The sequence below is a fragment of the Oreochromis aureus genome, linkage group 6 (assembly GCF_013358895.1).
Source record: "Oreochromis aureus strain Israel breed Guangdong linkage group 6, ZZ_aureus, whole genome shotgun sequence".
Lineage (NCBI taxonomy): Eukaryota > Metazoa > Chordata > Actinopteri > Cichliformes > Cichlidae > Oreochromis > Oreochromis aureus.
This window is the reverse complement of record NC_052947.1, coordinates 30,230,493-30,248,155: the sequence shown is the minus strand read 5'-3', so window position 1 is coordinate 30,248,155 and position 17,663 is coordinate 30,230,493. Positions and strand designations below refer to the sequence as shown.

Genomic DNA, 17,663 nt, shown 5'->3' with positions numbered 1-17,663 from the left:
CTGTCACTGTGTTTATTAGTGTTTGGTAAACTAGAAGTCTTGCTAGAAGTAGCATCCACAATTCAAGTCTTTATACAAATAATGAAAGAAAGTTTAATGTGAAATTACTGAAATATATGAAATATTATGGCTTTGTCTGCCAGAGTGTTTTTCTTTAAACTAATTGGAACACTTTTACTGGTAGTCAGTGATGTCGCTGAAAGGCAAGGTTCTAATGTTGTGTTGCCATAGTCTCCGAAGTTTGCTTTTAAAGCTCACTCACAGTTAGAAAAGTCAAGCATCCAGACATTTGAAGGACTATTTGCACATTAAGGTGACATTTTCTATTTTAAAAGTTCTCAAAACATTAAGATGAAAAAGGAAACAAGAAAAGTTACGACTGAGGCAGATAAGAAAGATCCAGGAGATCAAAGTAAGTAAAAAACGGAAAATCTAGCTCAAATCCCCAAATAACAGAATCTACATTTCTAAAAATGTTGACACTCTGTGTATAAAATGATTCATTTTTAGAGGATTTAAATCCTATGTTTGATTGAAACTAGCGTAAATGCAACATGTCTAATCAAAGAAAGGTACTGGGGCACTTTGTCTTTTGGTAAAATAATGTGACAAGTTTATTCTTGGACTGAACAGTGAAAACAGAGCAACAAGTGTCATCAGTATCTAAGACTTAATAGACCTAGTATGGACTCATGTTGGTCTGTTTTTTATCAAAAGCATAAACTTGTTATTATATTTTAAGCAATACTAATTTAAAATTCAATGGCATCAAAATGCTTCCAGTCCTGACGTCGAACGCTCTTTTTCACTAATGTGTTGTGGTTGTTTATAGATTGTAAGACCAGAATGACAAAAAGAAAGGCCAGTCCTGAAAAGAAGACCCCCATAAAAAGAAGGAGGGTCAGTGAGCAGGCTGGTCCTTCCACCAGCTCAGATGCTCATGTGATCAAAGGAGTCAAGCGCAAGGTCCAACAAGATGAAGCGGGGACAACCAATACAGCAAAAAAGTGTAAACTTCTTGACCATATGAGCGGTGACAAGGGGCAAGCATCTTCCTGGTTGGACACTGGTAAAGGTAGGCTAATTAGTTGAGTGAGGGTAGATTAAGTGTACAGCTGGTTGCTGGGTTTAAGATATTAGTGTTTGGGTGATATTTGTGTCTATTATCTAATAAGCTGATGTGCTTTTGGTGTTTTCCACATCTGCAGACTGCAGCATAGACATTTCAGAGAGCTGCAGTAAAAACCAAAACGCTGGCAAAAGGAAAGCTGCGGGAGACAGGAGGGACCCACCTAAGAAGAAGAACGTGGACCAGGACAAAACCAAAAATGTTGCCAAAAAGTCAGTGGCCGAACAGAAACGTAAGTAGCAAGCAGCTTGGCTTTTATATTCAGGTGAAGACCAAAATGAACATTTAGGGTACAACAGAGAGTAATTTGTGTGACAGCTGTAGTAAAACCCAATTTGTTTGTCTGTTTAGGTGACTTCAAGCGAGATACGTGGAGGAGCACCGGCTTGGAGAAGGAGGCTGCGGAGCAGTGTTTGCTGGCTACCGCATAAAAGATCATTTTCAGTAAGTGTTCAGATGGTGGTAGTAAGACAGGCAGTAACGCAGATAAGGGATAATATCGTAAGCTGAGACGTGTGCTGTTTTACACCTTTAATTATGTCATACTGAGGAAATGCTGATCAATGCCCTGTGTCTTTTAGGTGGCCATCAAACACATCCCAAAGGGAAAGTGTACTGCAAAGTGACGGTAAATGTGCAACACTTGAATTGTTTTTTTACATTAGTGGATTGCATGCAGCGTTCACCTGTGGAGCGTCCGTTCCTCATCATCCACTTTGTCGAAATATTTCAGGATGAAAGCGGGAAGCATCTGTCAGTGGAAGTTGCCATCATGCTGAAGCTTGCAGCTGAAGCAGATGGATCAGTGGGAACATCAGCCCCAGTGTCTCTGCTGGAGTGGTTTGACTTTGGCAGAGAGCTGATCCTGGTGATGGAGAGACCTGTCCCGCTGTGGACCTGGATAAATACATAGAAGAAAATGGAGGATTTTACCAGAGGCCAAGGCCAAGGCAAGTTGACTTGCCTTAGAAGAGCCTTAGACTGTACATCATTCAATCAAAGCACAGAGTATTAGAGAAACATTAACCCATTGATTGATTATTGTCTTTTCATCGTTTCAGGTCATTCTGAAGCAGCTGGTTGATGCTGCGAAGCACCTGGAGGATAAACACATCTTTCACCGGGACATCAAGAGTGAGAACATTCTAATTGAGACCGGCTCAGATGTACCGCGTGTTAGTATCATCGACTTTGGACTGAGCTGCTTTGTTAAGGAGCGGTCGCTGTACCAGCGTCTTTTATGGTAACATATTCTGCTCTTGCTCTTCACAGATGTAACAATTTTCACCTTTTGTTTTAGACGAAATTGCAATTGTGTCTGTTTATTAGGTACAGACATTTACTCCCCTCCCGAGTGGTACAGGCGCAGTTGCTACAGGTGTGGACCCACCACGGTATGGCAAATGGGAGTGGTTCTGTCTGAAGCGCTTCATGTGGGGGACTTTAACACCACGAGCTTCCTCAAAAGCGCCTGAAATTCAAAAGCCGTCTGTCTAAACGTAAGAAAACGTCACACTTCAAGATTGACTGATGGCTTGGACCACTGGAACGATCATCTTCATGTTTTTCTCTTTCCTTTCTTTCCAGGCTGCCGGGATTTCTTGGACGCGTGTTTAACCAGAGTCCCAGAGATGCGGCCGACGTTGGAGGACCTCAGCATCACGCTTGGCTGAGATAAACCCATCACACACACACACAAACACACGCAATTCAGGCGTAATCATGTATGTGTGATATATGAGGTAACTTTCTTGTTTTCTGTTTGACAGGAAATAATTTTTTAATTGCCCTATTTTAAACTTTGGTGTTTTGGAATTCCTGTAACCCCCCCAGCCATCCCAGGAAAGGGGATCTCTCTTTGAATGGGCTTTCCCGAGGTTTCTTCCGTCAATCTGGCCCCCCCAGGGGAGTTTTTCCTCGTCTTCATAGAGAGCTTGGGCTGGGTCAGGAGCTCCATCAAAACTGTCTTTAGTTGATTATTTTAAGGTAATCATATTCTTTAAAGTAATCAAATAAAAACAGTAAAAATCTGAAGACTTGAAGTAAACTTTCATTAAAATAAAACTTGTTTAATTCATCTTTGCTGAGGATACTGTGTTATTACTATTTCAAGGATTGTATTTTACCCACGATGCATTTTGACAAGTAAGAAAATTAAAAGGTAAATCAGGTTCAGGTATATACAAAGAAAGTCACACTGCCACTGCTCTGAAGACTTGCATCTGTTGCCCTAACCCCAACCAGTCTTGACAGATTTCCTGGTTCTAGCAGAGGTTGCAGCAGTTGGGTGGGATTTAATAAACTTCTGGGGCAGTATGTGGGGTTCCGATCACGATATTTAGCAGTGTGTAGTGTCTGCATGGCCCTCAGCGGTGATGCGGGGTTGTCCGACACCGACTCCGAGTGGGAGGAGACTCACTAGGGCCTTACGAGAAGGCCCTGCCGGTTCCGATGATTTGCCCACAGAAGATTTTCCACTGGGACAGTCTCGGGATGACACCTACGCTCAGCCTTTGACAAAGTGATAGAAATTGATGATCACTTCCTTCCTACCAGCGCTTTGTGCTATTGAATGATACTAACAGAAGAAAATACAGTTAACACTGACTTAATAAAAAGTATTATATTTTATCTCAGATTTGATCATCAGTACACACACACTGTTTTTATCCCTTTAACTTTTTGGTTAATCAGTTGATATAATAAGAAAGTTAAATATACAATAATAAATACTTTAAATCATATGACACTTTGTCTTTTGGTAAAATAATGTGACAAGTAGAGCTGGGCGATATAAGATTTTTTCATATCACGATTGACTAACTTTTGTCAATATCAAATAAACTGAGAACTAAAAGGAAATTCTTAATCTCTCCTTGTTGTATAGCTTAGCTTTTCAAACAGTTTTAACAGTTACTTTAGTCTGACAAAAGCGAATGACGAATTAGCGCTTTCAGTCAGAGATTGAGCATGCACCGCTTTATTGTATTTCAGACTTGCTTTCGCACAATTTACAGTGCGCGCTACTCTGTTTTTGTCAGACTTGAAATAGCCGAAATACCTTCACACCACGGAACTTCTATGGCCCTTCCGTTTGACAAGCTCTCCGGCATTGGAACCATCATCTGTTTTTCTTCGGTAACCTTCGCCACGCTCTCGGTTGATTTTCTCTAGTCGGCAAACTCATTTCCTTCATTACCCGGGCTGCACGGCTGCAAAAACAATACACAAGTGCGCGCCTTGGCGCTTGTGCTGCACGTAACAAGTCACGTGACGTGACGCTGCGGCTGTGATTGGTTCGGCTCTGCGCTACTTAATTTGGATTGGCTGTTCTTTTTTTTTTTTAAGACGACAAGAGAGATGAGGCCTATCGCAATAGTTTAATTTTTCTATCGAGAAAAAGTTATTTCGCAATACATATCGTTATATCGTTATCGATTTATCGCCCAGCTCTAGTTTCTTTTAATAAAAAAAGTTCATTATGTGTTAGAATGGTTAAAAATGTACATTAATAACAGTTAAAACACAACAAGAAACAGTTTAAAATGTGTATGTTTATTGTAACGTTTATTATTTATGGTTAAAATGAAAGAGTTGAATCCATATAAATTTAAGTAATGTTTATGATGTGTGTTGTTGGAGTCATAGCCTTCTTATTTACACTTTAAAGTGTCCATGATTCTTTTCTTTAATTTAATTAACATGTACAAAAGCACCGGTGGGTCCGGCCAATCCGGTGATTGTGTCCGGTAGAAGTTTGGGAGTTCGTTGGGAGTTGTGTGCTCTGCCGTGTGAGAGAGAGAGGTAGAGGAGATATTCTGTATTCATGTAACCTCTGAGGATTACCTTGAAGGCTATCATGAATAGGATGGGGGAGATGGTGCATCCCATAGCTACTCCTAATTCTAGTTGTTTCCATCCTGTCCTGAAGCCTTTCAGAGGCAGGTTGTGCATATGTGCAGGTTGCTGAAGTATCTGACAATCATGTTTTGCACAGTACCCCGGACACAGAAGAACTCTAATCCAAAGTCTATCATCCTGTGTGGTACTAAGCCATACGCCATACATGCAAATCACTCTTCTCTCTCAGAAAAATTAGAGAGCACTCCTCTCTGATTGGGATCGGGTACTAAAATCAAAACAAGAGGAAGTTGGTCAATCTCCTTGCCAGAACGGAGAGAAGAGCTTTCTCTCTACATTCGGCAAAGCGATGCTTCTGAACTGGGTGATGGTATCAAAGCTCTGTTCTTTGGGAATAAACATACCAACAGCCTGCTGTCATTCTAAAGTGATCTGTTGTTCAAGTCAGTGTCAAGGTTCTGCCATGCCACCCAGTAATTTGCCTTAGGCCACTTGAGCTCATTGCATCTGCATGGCTGCTTTGTCACTGGTTTTGTGGGGGTAAACTTCTAGTGGACTGGTATCTTTGTCTCTGCTGGGTACCCTCTCCATCCCGAGGTTTTCTTCACCTGTCTCAGATGTCTAGGTACTATCGGCTCCATCAGCACAGGGGTTGCTCTCCCAGCTTTTGGATCCTACTATCTCACCTGCTCTCGAGCAGTGCGATATACTGAAGAATTAAGAGGTAAAGGTCAAGAAGTCATTTACTGGAACTAAGTGGCCTTTAGCTACTGACTTTTCAGAAAGTTGGTGATCTTTGTGCATTGTACACCTCAACATGCACTGATCCAACTCTTTAATTTACGTGGCCATTTCGTGGTTTAGTTGCAGTCGTTCCTAACTACCTCCAATTTGTTGTAATACAACTGACAGTTGACTATGGTCGTGAGGAAATCTAATGAGTAGACTTACTGCACAGGTGGCATCCCATCACAGCACTAGCTTAAATTCACTGAACTCCTGAGAGCAAACTATTCTTTTACAAGTGTTTGTAGAAGCAGTCTGCATGCCTAGGTGCTTGATTGTATTCACCTTTGGTCATGGAAGTGATTGGAAGGCCTGAATTCAATGATTTGATGGGTGAGTAAATACTTTTGCTAATACAGTGTATAATCACTGGTGAGTCATGTTAATCCAAACTGTCACAGACTAATTCTTTACTATGTTAAAGATGTTGCCATACTATAGCAGATGTGCAATTGTAGTACAAAGTAAATGAAAGAATAAACAATGTATATAAAATGAATGGGAGGTCTGTGTGGGCTTCCCATGATTTTTATGGTCCAGTGTTAGTAATGAATTGTAGAAAAAGCCTTAATCTACTGTATATTATAGCACCTTTTCACATAGTAAAAAAGGCTTTGATATAGAAAGTGAAAGCACAGCTGTTACAACCAAAGCATGAGAGCCTGGTTTTCTTTTGTTTTTCTCATGTTAATATTTAGGGTATTGTAACCACAGAAACTCAGAGTTGCAGGAGAAACAGGCATAGTCATGATTTTCTATATAATGGAAAGAATTCCGACTTGTATATTACTTGTATATAAAGTCTTATATCACTTTTAATGCAATATAAGGTTACCCATTGCTGTTTTTTTTTTGTTTTTTTTTATTTATTTTTTTATTGAGCATCAACAATGTTGTAGAAAGATATACATATAGCAAGGCCACAGTGCTCCTTTTTTATATATATTTATCCCACCTCAAAAACATAATGGACACCGACCCAAAGAGAAAAAAAAAATAAAATAAAATAAAAAAAATAAAATAAAATAAAATAAAAAAATAAAAATAAATAAATAAAAATAAATACATTAATTAATAAATAAAGTGAATTTAAATGAGGTACAAGGAAATTCACCATATTTGAAGATGTACACTTAAAGGGCGATATTTTGCACAAAATTAATCCCAATCACACACACAAAAAAAAGGATTTTCGGCAGCTGTCAAGCCTCTTTCAGGTGGGTATGATTTTAATTTTCTCTAAATGTTTTAGGAATGTATCCCAAACAACAAAAAATCTCTCCTTGACCCCTTGAGAGCGTATTTTAACTTTTCCAGCTGTATAAATTGTGTCAGGTCACTGAACCACAAAGCCGCTTTTGGGTGGTTTTTTGACTTCAATGCAACAATATCCTTCTGCGTGCAAGCAATGTAGTAAAAGTGATTATGTTTTTATGACTCTTCCTTAATGTTCTATGTCCTCTATCTGTGACACCAAATATACCCATAACTGCATTGGGTTGAAGCTCAACATTCAATGCTTCGGACAAACTATTGAAAATTGTTGACCAGTAGGCTTTTAAAGTAGGACATGACCAAAACATGTGTGTTAAATCTGGAGGGGATTTCTACATCTCTCACAGCTTGCATCTATGTTTGGAAATATTCTGGCCAGTCTTGCCTTGGAGTAATGAATGCGGTGTAAAATCTTGAACTGTATGATGTTTAATTTAGCACAAAAGTTCTGTTGTTTACTCTTAACAGAGCGCTCTCCCAGGTCTCCTCCTCTAAGTCCACCCCCAGCTCATTCTCCCAGTCTGCTCTGATCTTTGCCATTGTTATATTCTTAAAGGAGGCTATACAATTATTAATTCTTGAGATAAGACCTTTAGGCTTAAATGTGAGCTTCAACAGATCATCAACACCAGTAAATGGTGTTATATTTGGAAAGTTGGGGTTATAATGCTGAAGGAAGTGGCGAACTTGAAAGTATCTAAATAAGCTGGACCGAGGGAGGTCAAATTTGTGTGACAAATCCTGAAAACTTGCCAAGACACCGTCTATATACATGTCAGAAAATTTATGGAGGCCTTGTCTCTGCCACAGAGCAAATTCAGAGTCTAATCTGGCGGGAAGGAAAAGAAGATTATTGTGTATAGGGGTTAAATGGAGAAGATTTTCAAACCCAAAGTTCTTTCGGAATTGAGCCCATATTTTGAGGGTGTTGATAACTATAGGACTGGTGGTGTGCTGCCGTGAGGAAATTGGAAGGCTGGAGGTGACCAAGGCTCTAAGAGAAGTGGAGATGCAAGACGCTGCTTCAATTTGGCACCAGTCTTCATCAGGGGTATTGAGCCAGTATATGATTTTTTGAACATTTGAGGCCCAATAATAATGGCGAAAATTTGGAAGGGCTAAGCCACCTAGATTTTTAGGCCTCTGTAATAGATCGAGGCGTATTCTAGGTTTTTTCCCGTCCCATATAAATGAGATCAGAGCTTTATCAACAGATTTAAAAAATGATTTTGGAAGGTAAAGTGGGATACACTGAAAAAGAAAAAGAAACTTGGGGAGTATATTCATTTTTATACAATTTACCTTCCCTGCCAACGATAAATGAAGTGGCTTCCATTTCTTTAAGTCTGATTTGACCTTTTCAAGTAATGGACAGAAATTTTTTTTCATAGAGATTATGCAAATCTCTTGTTATATTTATGCCTAGATATTTAAAGCCGTTTTTGGCTATTTTGAAAGGTATAGCACTGCTCTGTATTTGAAGAGCCAGATCATTAACAGGATAGCATTCGCTTTTACTGAAGTTCAGTCCCAGAAAAGGAGCCAAAGCTGCTTAGGGTGTGGATAATATAGGGGACACATGAAACAGGATCAGATACATATATTAACAGATCATCTGCATAAAGGGACACACTATGCTCTTTATCCATCCTATGGATACCTGCAATTGATTGCGAGGTTTTGAGTGTAATAGAGAGGGGCTCTATGGCCAGGGCAAATAACAATGGACTGATTGGGCAGCCCTGACGGGTACCCCTTGTCAACTTAAAATAATGTGAACATTGACCATTTATGATTATAGAGGCTTTGGGTGATGTATATAAAAGTGTTATCCATGAAATGAAGTTGGGGCCGTAACCAAATTTTTTTAAACAAGCGAATAAATAACCCCATTCCACCCTATCAAATGCTTTCTCTGCATCCAACGCGATAACCACCTCAGGCACCACTCTGGATGCAGGAGAGTGGATAAGATTTAGGAGCCGACGAACATTCGTAAATGAGTGACGGCCTGGGATAAAGCCAGTTTGGTCAGCAGATATTATGTCGTGGATTGTGGTTTCTAGGCGTAGGGCAAGAGCCTTTGCCAAGATTTTTACATCACAGTTTAGGAGTGAAATGGGACGGTATGAACCAGGTTCTGTGCTATCTTTACCTGATTTCAGCAAGAGGAAAATAGATGCTTCAGTCATTGTCTGTGGAAGTGACCCACGAGACAAAGAATCATTAAAGAAGTCAAGTAAAATTGTTATTAGCTTGTCAGAAAATTTTTTATAAAACTCAATGGGATACCCATCAGGGCCCGGTGCCCATTGCTGTTTTTAAGGAAAAATGATGAGGATCACGAGGATTTAGATGTTAAACCAACATGTAGAGTTGCTGCCATACTAACTGAAATGACTGCATATCTGAGAGGGATAAAAAGTGTTGAATGTGTGCAAAGTTAGCAAAACTAGCACTCAGTCATCAAAATTTTGAGAACTCTTATTATGCATCACATCCTTGGTTTTACATTCAAGAGCTAAATCGATTTGATTACAGTAATTGCCCTCTTCCTGATTTTCTCTGGCAGTGTTTTAAATACAAGATATTCAAGATAAATCAAAACTATCTCCGAAATTATTTTAAAATGATACAAACTTTGACTGTGAGATGATCAATTGAGTTAACTTAAAAGTTAAAAAACGAAAATTAATTAAAAATGTACTAATGCTATTTATATTGTGTATTTATCAGCAATAACATTTACTATAACTATTTTTTCCATTCCTAGCAAAACATGAGTTGCACAGAAAAATTCATGTATTTTTGTCAAAATCAGCTGATCACAATGGCAGACACAGTGAATATGTGCACACTTGCCGAATTTCATACGTGGCTTAATTACACATCAATAATTCAATTTGCACAGGTATGATTTAGGTCTCAGTATAAAAAACAGCATTGACGTTTTATTTTCAGTTGTGTAAAAATAAACTTGAAACTTTGTCTTTCTATCGTGTTTGGGGTTTTTTTTTTCTTGTTGTTTTTTTTTTTACTTTATTTATTATATTGACATTTTCCACACAAGCATTTAATTGCAAATAATTTTACTGATGTGATGAATAAAGACAGAAGACAAAGCAAATCTGAAATCTGTTATTTGAAGGTCTCCTTTATGTAGTGTTGACTGCGTGTCTGTAGTTCTCACTCTAATAATATAGATTTTTTATTTACACTTTTCTACCTGCAATCCAAAGGTAAGGTCTGTGAATTGCAGATGAAAACTCTGCTGGATGTCATGTTAATGTAACTTTAACATGACATGATGATGACATGATGATGATTCAGGTCAAATTTGGATTTCTGCTGAGGGCCAGTATTTGTAATTATCTGTAATTATCTTGCTCAAGATGCTCAAGATGTTTACTCTACTCTCTTGCTCTTCATGGCCAGAGACTCCATGACAGTGAAGAAATTATGTGGTGTTTCTGTTTCCTCTAGTTCAGAGTTGGCACAGAAATCAGGAGGCAAGTAGTCCATAGGGTTTGAGGTGCCAATTACCCAGTTGAAGGTGCTGAAATTTAAAAAAAAAAAAAATAAAAGTTTACGTGTATGACTAGGTTACCAACATCAAATTCAAAATCTACAGATGGAAAGCAGAGAATAGAACATCATAACACTTCAGTGTCTTAACTTTTGCATGGTTCAGGGCCAAAAATCCAAAAAAGGTTCTCATATATATGATTCTGTTTTCTATTGTATAATAGAATAATATGATATGTGTTTGCATTATATTGTTAGACATACTGTAAAAAAAAAAAAAAAAAAAAAAAAAAAAATCGCTCTCAAATCTAAAATGGTTGCTGAAGTTATTTTTAATATCATTAGATATTGTCTGTTTTAGTTTTATATTACTGAGACAAAGTGGGTGGAGCCTTTGCACACTTTAATACTCACCGTTCGTCTTATGCGTGTTAATTTTACACACAACATTATATTGTTTTGTCTGCTTGTGCTTATTTGCTGTAATTTGCCAATCCTAAGGTAATTGCTCCACTTACTATTCTGGTTTTGTGTGTGTGTGTTTTAAATTTGTGGTTAACATCAAAACAGTTGATCAAGTTAAAGGAAATACACACGCATACATTTTCAAGTGTCTTTTATAATGTTTAATTTTTATTTATTTATTCTTTTTCCCCAGGATCCATGCAGGTCAAGTATCTTGTTACTTTTATAGTGCTGGTGATGTCATGGTTGACATCACTGGGCTAAACCAAGTTGGGGGGGAGGGGTTCTTTTTGTAGGAATGCTTTTTTAAAATAGATTTGTTAAGAATATTTGAATTATTATTGAATTTTTAATTCTTTATTTATAGGGAACCATTTAGCATTGAAAATGAGCTAGTGATAGATTACTAAGTGTTATGTGTTTCTCAGATGTTCATGTTGCTTTTTAGATTTACTGGCTTACCAGCTATTGGTATATCTAGACTAATTGGCTGTGAAGACTTCAGATGGGGAGAGGCGTGCTGTGTAAGTTGCCTGTCATGTTGGTTAGTATATATTAATTTGTGGAGTTTCATTTATGTCTAAGTTTCATATGTCATGTAGAATACTGTAAATCTTATCTAAGCTACCCTTTTCTCATAACTCGGTATTTTTTGCTGAGTCTGCCTACATAACTTCCCTTTACATTCGAGACAGACTCTCTTTCAGTTACCTGACAGTGAGCCACCCAGACTGTGGAGTATAGCTTGTGAAGGACACAGGGATGCAGCCGATCTCAGTAAAGACAGTTGAATAAATGCCTGAAAACATAAAGTATAAGTTATATGTAAACAGGCTACCTGAGTGGCATAATTTTTTTTTTTTTTTTAAGTATTATTTTACATTTACTAAATTCACTACTATTTCTTTTTATTTTGTCCTAAATAGGAATTTACGCTTCTTGTCACTATGCTCGACATGCATGCACAGCCAAAGATAATTTGGTCATTTAGTAGTACATTGGCTTAACCTAACAACTTGTAGGATAGAAAGGTTTATGTAACATACTGCCAATCCCTTACTACAATGGCTACTTGAAATTGCCAATCAGTATGTACATTTACACACAAATAAATTAAAATTTGTCTTCCAAAATAATGAAAATAGCACATAGCACTAGTGGTAGTATTCATAGCCTTTCAGCCTTAGAATTAGTATAGAACACATTTATTTTTGCTTCTTATTACCATTTTCTGGAAGACTTCCATACCAGGTGTTGGTTAGCACACCCATTCCCCAAGAGGAGGAGGAGCCCATGAACACCTGACCCATCAGTTTAGCATCAGAGGGAACTTGCATGGGAATGAAGGAGGAATCCAGCTTCATCTTCTTGCAAGAGAGTGTTTTCCAGTTGGACTCGTAATAGACCCCCTGAAAGGATGAACAAGGAGAGTGAATGCTCTTTGCCTGTTCACATCTTGGCTTGCATGCTGCCACTGTAGCATTGTAGCCAGCACTGTCTTATAATATGTTTGCATAAATATCAGTGTGTTTTTGTCATTTTATACTTTCATTTTATTTTTTTAAATGTCACACTAAGTTTTTTTTTTTTCTTTGTAATTCTAATGATCGGAATTCCGTTTATGTGTGTGAATGATATTTAGAACCTTTTTGAAGGGGGAGGGATCATTACGAAGGAAAAACCCCACAAAACATCAACAGTTTAATGAGGCTTTACTACCTCGCTAAAAAGCATCAGCTGATCCAGAGCAAAGTCCTGATTGTCACCAATTCCAAAGTTTTTAACTCGCATCCTCTGTCCCAAAGCATCATAGGTTATTAATCCCGTTGAGGAGATGAGTCCATCGCCAGTCATCTGAAAAGGAGAGATAAAAGCCAATTTTATGCATGACCTAAACATTAGTTAATGGTCATTAAATTATATTTAATCTGCTATGTCTTTAGTTTAAAAGTTTATATGATTGTTGTGAGAACTAATCTAAAGCAAATGATATCATCTTGTGAGGCTTATGCTGTGAGCATGTGAGAAAGTGAATGTCTCAAACATATTTTCCTGAATTTGTCTCTAGTTAATGTCTAAAACCCAGGTACTAGTGTTAAAAAATATTTCAGTAAAAGTTGAAGTACTTCAACTTCAGCTTATTGATCAGCTGACCTGCTGGTCTTTGTGGATCTACACAGCTGAATTCAACAATATATCAGCAGTACACTGTTTATGCTGTCTTCATATTATACAGTATACAGCCATGAAAAGCTTAACTTCAAATTCATCTCTAAACTGCTGAGTATTTTTATGAAACCTTTAAATAACACATTCAGTCTACCTCAGTTTGTTTTGCAGCATGTTTCACAATATGTAAAAACATAATGCCACACGTACAGACCCAATATTTGATTTTAAAAAAGTGAGGACTTACATGTAAACTTTGTATTTCCAGTTTATCAAATACCACTACAATATCGTGGTACCAATATGAATATAGCTAGCAACACACTGTGCGACAAACTGCACACACACTCATGTGTTTGTTGAGCCGATGGCTAGGCTAGATGCTGAAGTGCGGGTTAGGCAAACCAAGTATGCGACAAACCCAGTGTAACAAGCTTGTTTTGAAAATGCGTGGACTAGAAAGTACAGATATTTGTTAAAATGTAGGGAATAAAAATAAAAAGTTGTCAGAAAAAGAAATACTAAAGAAAAGTAAAGACACCTGAAAATTCTAATTAAGTACAGTAATGAAGTATCTGGACTTCATTACTTTCCATCTCTGTTAAAACCTAATCCGTACATATTAAGGCACAAAAAACTGCTCTGTTGCTGCATAATCATACTATTATGTGAGGAAATATTACATCCAACAGAAAAGGGTTCAGTTGGCATAAAACACAAGAGAAGATTGCTTAACACTGATCAGAGCAATAGGGATATACAGTAAGTTCATAAAGATTATCTGCGGCGCACGTCAGTGAACTCACCACAGTGAGCCCTCCACTCAGCAGCTCTGGAACAACTGTGGAACAGAAAGTCAAAGTCATAAGCTTCATTTGTTATAACAATCTAAATTTGAATACATAAATATACTCATTGGAGAACCTTAGCATACTATACAAATTAATCTTGGCAGCCTAGTTTGACTATAACTTAATTTTAACTGGTTTTTAAGATGGATTAAAAAAATATGTCTGTGTCTCTGAGTAAAAATAACTTTTCTAACATTATGAATTCAGTTTTTTCATATTTCTGTTTCAGGCACGTTTAGCAGGTCTCTTAACACAGATATAGACATCAGTTTGAGAATCTTGTTCATCTAAATCCATACTCACCACAGGGTTTGGGGTATTGAGCGACACCCACTGCCAGCAAGAGGCTCAGGCAGGACAGCACACTGATGAAGTTCATGGTGAGAAAGTTGCAGAGTCGCCAGACCAGGAGAATCTGTGAGCGCTCTGGTTCAGGAAACACTTCCATATAAATCTGCTAACAGGAGGCAGTGCCCACATCATGTGACGTCAAGTGATGTCCTTGTGCATTTTCTGGACTATCTACTTCACTAAATAATTAACAGGGAGTACTTTACAGTTTATAAGACATGGCTGTTTTTATGTTGAAGCATAAAGCTCATGACTTGTCCTGAAAATAAAATGCAATTAGGCTATTCTAATACTCCTTATATTTCATCTTAAATTTACATATCTTTTGCAAAAAAGGCGTGTATAGAATGTCATTATAGTATTAAAGAAAAGGTCCTTAATCTGAAAGATAAAAATTAATTATTATAAAAATGAACATTAATAGTATAGCCCTTTTTGAAGGTTATTGCAAACAATGAATCCTTAACCTATAATTATTTTGCGTTGCATGTGGAGATGTCCTCTTCAAAATTCTTCTTACAGTTTGTGCTATTCAAACCTGCAGATTTAGTGCCTTTCTCAAAAACACATTTACCTGTAAATCATTAGTTAATGGGCTAAATCGATCCAATCTTTTAACTGCAGATGTAAATATTCCCATGTTATACTAAATAACTCCACCTGCTTATTTCTCAGCCTTGATGACAAACGCATATCTGAATGTCACACTGTGGCGAGTTCTTCAGGATCCTTTGGTTTTGCACTTCTACTGGGGGAACTAAAAATTAAACAATTGACTCACTTAAAAGCATCAGTCAGTACAGACCAAAGGTCTCATTGGCATTAAAAACTAACGTTTTTAACTTGCATACTCTAAAAGCATGATAGGCTATCAATCCTGCTGAGGTGATCTGCCCACTGACATTCTAGGTTTTGAATACCACAAGTGGCAACAATCATTAACCAAAATACAAAAAGTATTGTTTACTTTATGTGTTGTGTCAGTGCATACAGGTTATCAGAGTATTTGTATAAAAACAAATATGATCGCCACCACTTTTCAGTGGCCCAACTGTAGCGGATTAAAAATGTCATTATTTCAGATATTCCTCTAATGTTCAGAAATTCTGTCACCTTCTTCTTATTCTTTTCTACATAACAAAATCCACAATGTCACTTTAATAAATATATTTTTTTACTTGTTATTAATATTTATTTATTTTTACCTGTGAGTGAGTGTGATAAATGACCCCCTTTAATCAGGGCATTACAGTTCACACAAGGCCAATTTCCGGTGGAAAGAGTTGAAAAAAAATGTATATCAGCATATGCATGTTCAACATATATATATAAATCTGTCTTTACACAATTGTCTCTGAAATTAGCAGAATGCCTAGTGGTAAATAAAGAAGGATTATCAAATACTTTACCAAGAGAAATGGGTGAAAAAGCAGAAGCTATTAAATACATTGTATGCGTTACTGTCAGCGCTAAATTTCATATAAATAACAAGTAGCATTAATATAACAGCATGATTAAATGATCTTTAAATGCCTGTTGAAAAATAAATGAGAAAGATGTCTGGGGAATCCGCTTATAGATTATGTTCACAAACAGTGAGATCTGTAAAAAGTGTTAAATGTAATTTTTAAAAATATTTTTATATATAGTGCCAAATCACAACAACAGTCACTTCAAGGCACATTAAAGAGAACAGGTCAGAATCTTAATTTAAACTACTCTTGTCTGGGTTTTTTTTAATACTTTTATTTATTTTGATATATAGTATAATTGCAGAAAGATTTACTGAGTGTACATCTATTACATTAAAGGGGAACATTCATACAGATAACCCCCATTACATGACCATTCAGAATATGGGTCAAATGGAAACAGCTCCCACTTACTACTGATAGTGATTAGAAAAAGTTGGAAGGTGCTCCATCTTTATCTTAGGACTGATAGTCGTTTACAGCACATAAAAAGGGGCATAATTTACAGGTCACTGTGGATCAAATGTTTTAAATTGGTTTGCATTTAATATTAACCAAAGTATTTATTTTATTATCATGGTGGCAGTTTGGTTGTTGATTCAGCACTTTGTTCCAATTTTACTCTCTACAGTTACCAGGGGTAACAAATACAAACCACTCAAGCACAAAGTTTGAGGTAGTTTTACTTTACTTGATTTTCTACTTCTGCTCCACTACAACAGAAGGAAATACTGTACTTGAACTTCCTACATTTATTTCACGACTGCAGTTAAAGGACTTACACAACCAGTGATAAGAATATAAAATACCCTCAGTAGCTAATTAATTTAATCTCCCCCACAGTTTATAGAAGTAAAACTATAACAATTAAGTGGGTAATGAATAATTAAACTTAGGAATACATGGCTATTATTTTAATAGCACTTTCTAGATGCAAACTGGCTGCTTTTTTGTTTTATTAAGCAAACAATTAAGAATTTATTCAAGAAAATATGCATAAATTTAATCCATGGTTAAAATCATTTAAAAGTTACAGCTAGATACAAGATTGCACAAAATTGCATCCAACTGAACTACTGGAACAGTAATAAGTTAGTGTATAATTAAAATATTAAAATAAATATTTAATGATAACAGTCTTTAGACTGTTTAGATACATTTTTGCAACAATGCGCTTTTAAATTTATGAACATTTTCAGAATTTAGTTTTTATTTGTACCATGGCGCTTGTACAAAGTGGTAAATATCCTTAGATTGTACTAAGCTAAGAAGCTATAACTGGTAGTATTTTAAGTAGATTCAAAGAGTTTATAGCTTCATGGACTTATCAACAGGTTGTTAACTTTCCTTAGTTTTCAACACAGAAAAGCCAAAAAACAACACTGATTGTCATCAGTAGTTTCATGCTGTTATTATCTCTTGCTCCCTAATCTTGACTCGTACATATCCAAATTTTACACGAAAGTTTGGAGACTTTTCCTAAAATTTGTCAAATTTTTAACAAAACAAGCAAACAAAAAAAAGTGAACTGCAGGGAAGAAACTTACCTGCATGTGTTGTCGAGCAAGACTGTCTTCAGCTAATCTTGACCTGTGACTTTGTTCATGTCACTTAACATTAAGTTAAAGGAATTCTTTCAGCATACGTTGGAAAAATACGGTTGTTTAAAGTTATTATAAGAAAAAAGTATTATAATACGAAAGCTCCACATTACAAACTATAATAAATGGACTTTCATTCGTCCTTTTTTGTCTGATTAACCTTTTTGTTAATATTTAC

General features: G+C 36.7%; 2 protein-coding genes across 2 annotated transcripts; one reads left to right on the top strand and one right to left on the bottom strand.

The window, feature by feature from the left end:
* Window positions 1-240: 240 nt before the first annotated feature.
* On the top strand, window positions 241-2,376 carry LOC120440648. The gene is made up of 7 exons (XM_039613509.1): window positions 241-412; window positions 833-1,075; window positions 1,209-1,361; window positions 1,481-1,540; window positions 1,711-1,757; window positions 1,863-1,997; window positions 2,191-2,376. Exons 1-7 carry the CDS (start codon window positions 352-354, stop codon window positions 2,374-2,376), a joined length of 885 nt encoding a protein of 294 aa, XP_039469443.1. The 5' UTR covers window positions 241-351.
* A 7,663-nt stretch (window positions 2,377-10,039) lies between these two features.
* Window positions 10,040-14,515, bottom strand: LOC116310562 (ependymin-like). The gene is made up of 6 exons (XM_031727404.2): window positions 14,365-14,515; window positions 14,017-14,051; window positions 12,761-12,895; window positions 12,267-12,450; window positions 11,753-11,840; window positions 10,040-10,607 (listed from the first exon to the last, which is right to left on the bottom strand). Exons 1-6 carry the CDS (start codon window positions 14,507-14,509, stop codon window positions 10,457-10,459), a joined length of 738 nt encoding a protein of 245 aa, XP_031583264.2. The 5' UTR covers window positions 14,510-14,515; the 3' UTR covers window positions 10,040-10,456.
* Window positions 14,516-17,663: the final 3,148 nt, after the last annotated feature.

What these genes read in the sequence shown, in the direction of transcription:
- LOC120440648 (XM_039613509.1), top strand. Translation starts at nt 352, where the DNA reads ATGAAAAAGGAAACAAGAAAAGTTACGACTGAGGCAGATAAGAAAGAT. An exon ending in GAAAGATCCAGGAGATCAAA is followed by an intron (nt 413 to 832) that starts GTAAGTAAAAAA and finishes GGTTGTTTATAG; the next exon opens with ATTGTAAGACCAGAATGACA. An exon ending in CTGGTTGGACACTGGTAAAG is followed by an intron (nt 1,076 to 1,208) that starts GTAGGCTAATTA and finishes CCACATCTGCAG; the next exon opens with ACTGCAGCATAGACATTTCA.
- LOC116310562 (XM_031727404.2), bottom strand. Translation starts at nt 14,509, where the DNA reads ATGGAAGTGTTTCCTGAACCAGAGCGCTCACAGATTCTCCTGGTCTGG. An exon ending in TCAATACCCCAAACCCTGTG is followed by an intron (nt 14,052 to 14,364) that starts GTGAGTATGGAT and finishes TCTGTTCCACAG; the next exon opens with TTGTTCCAGAGCTGCTGAGT. An exon ending in TCTGGGTGGCTCACTGTCAG is followed by an intron (nt 10,608 to 11,752) that starts GTAACTGAAAGA and finishes TTTAAATTTCAG; the next exon opens with CACCTTCAACTGGGTAATTG.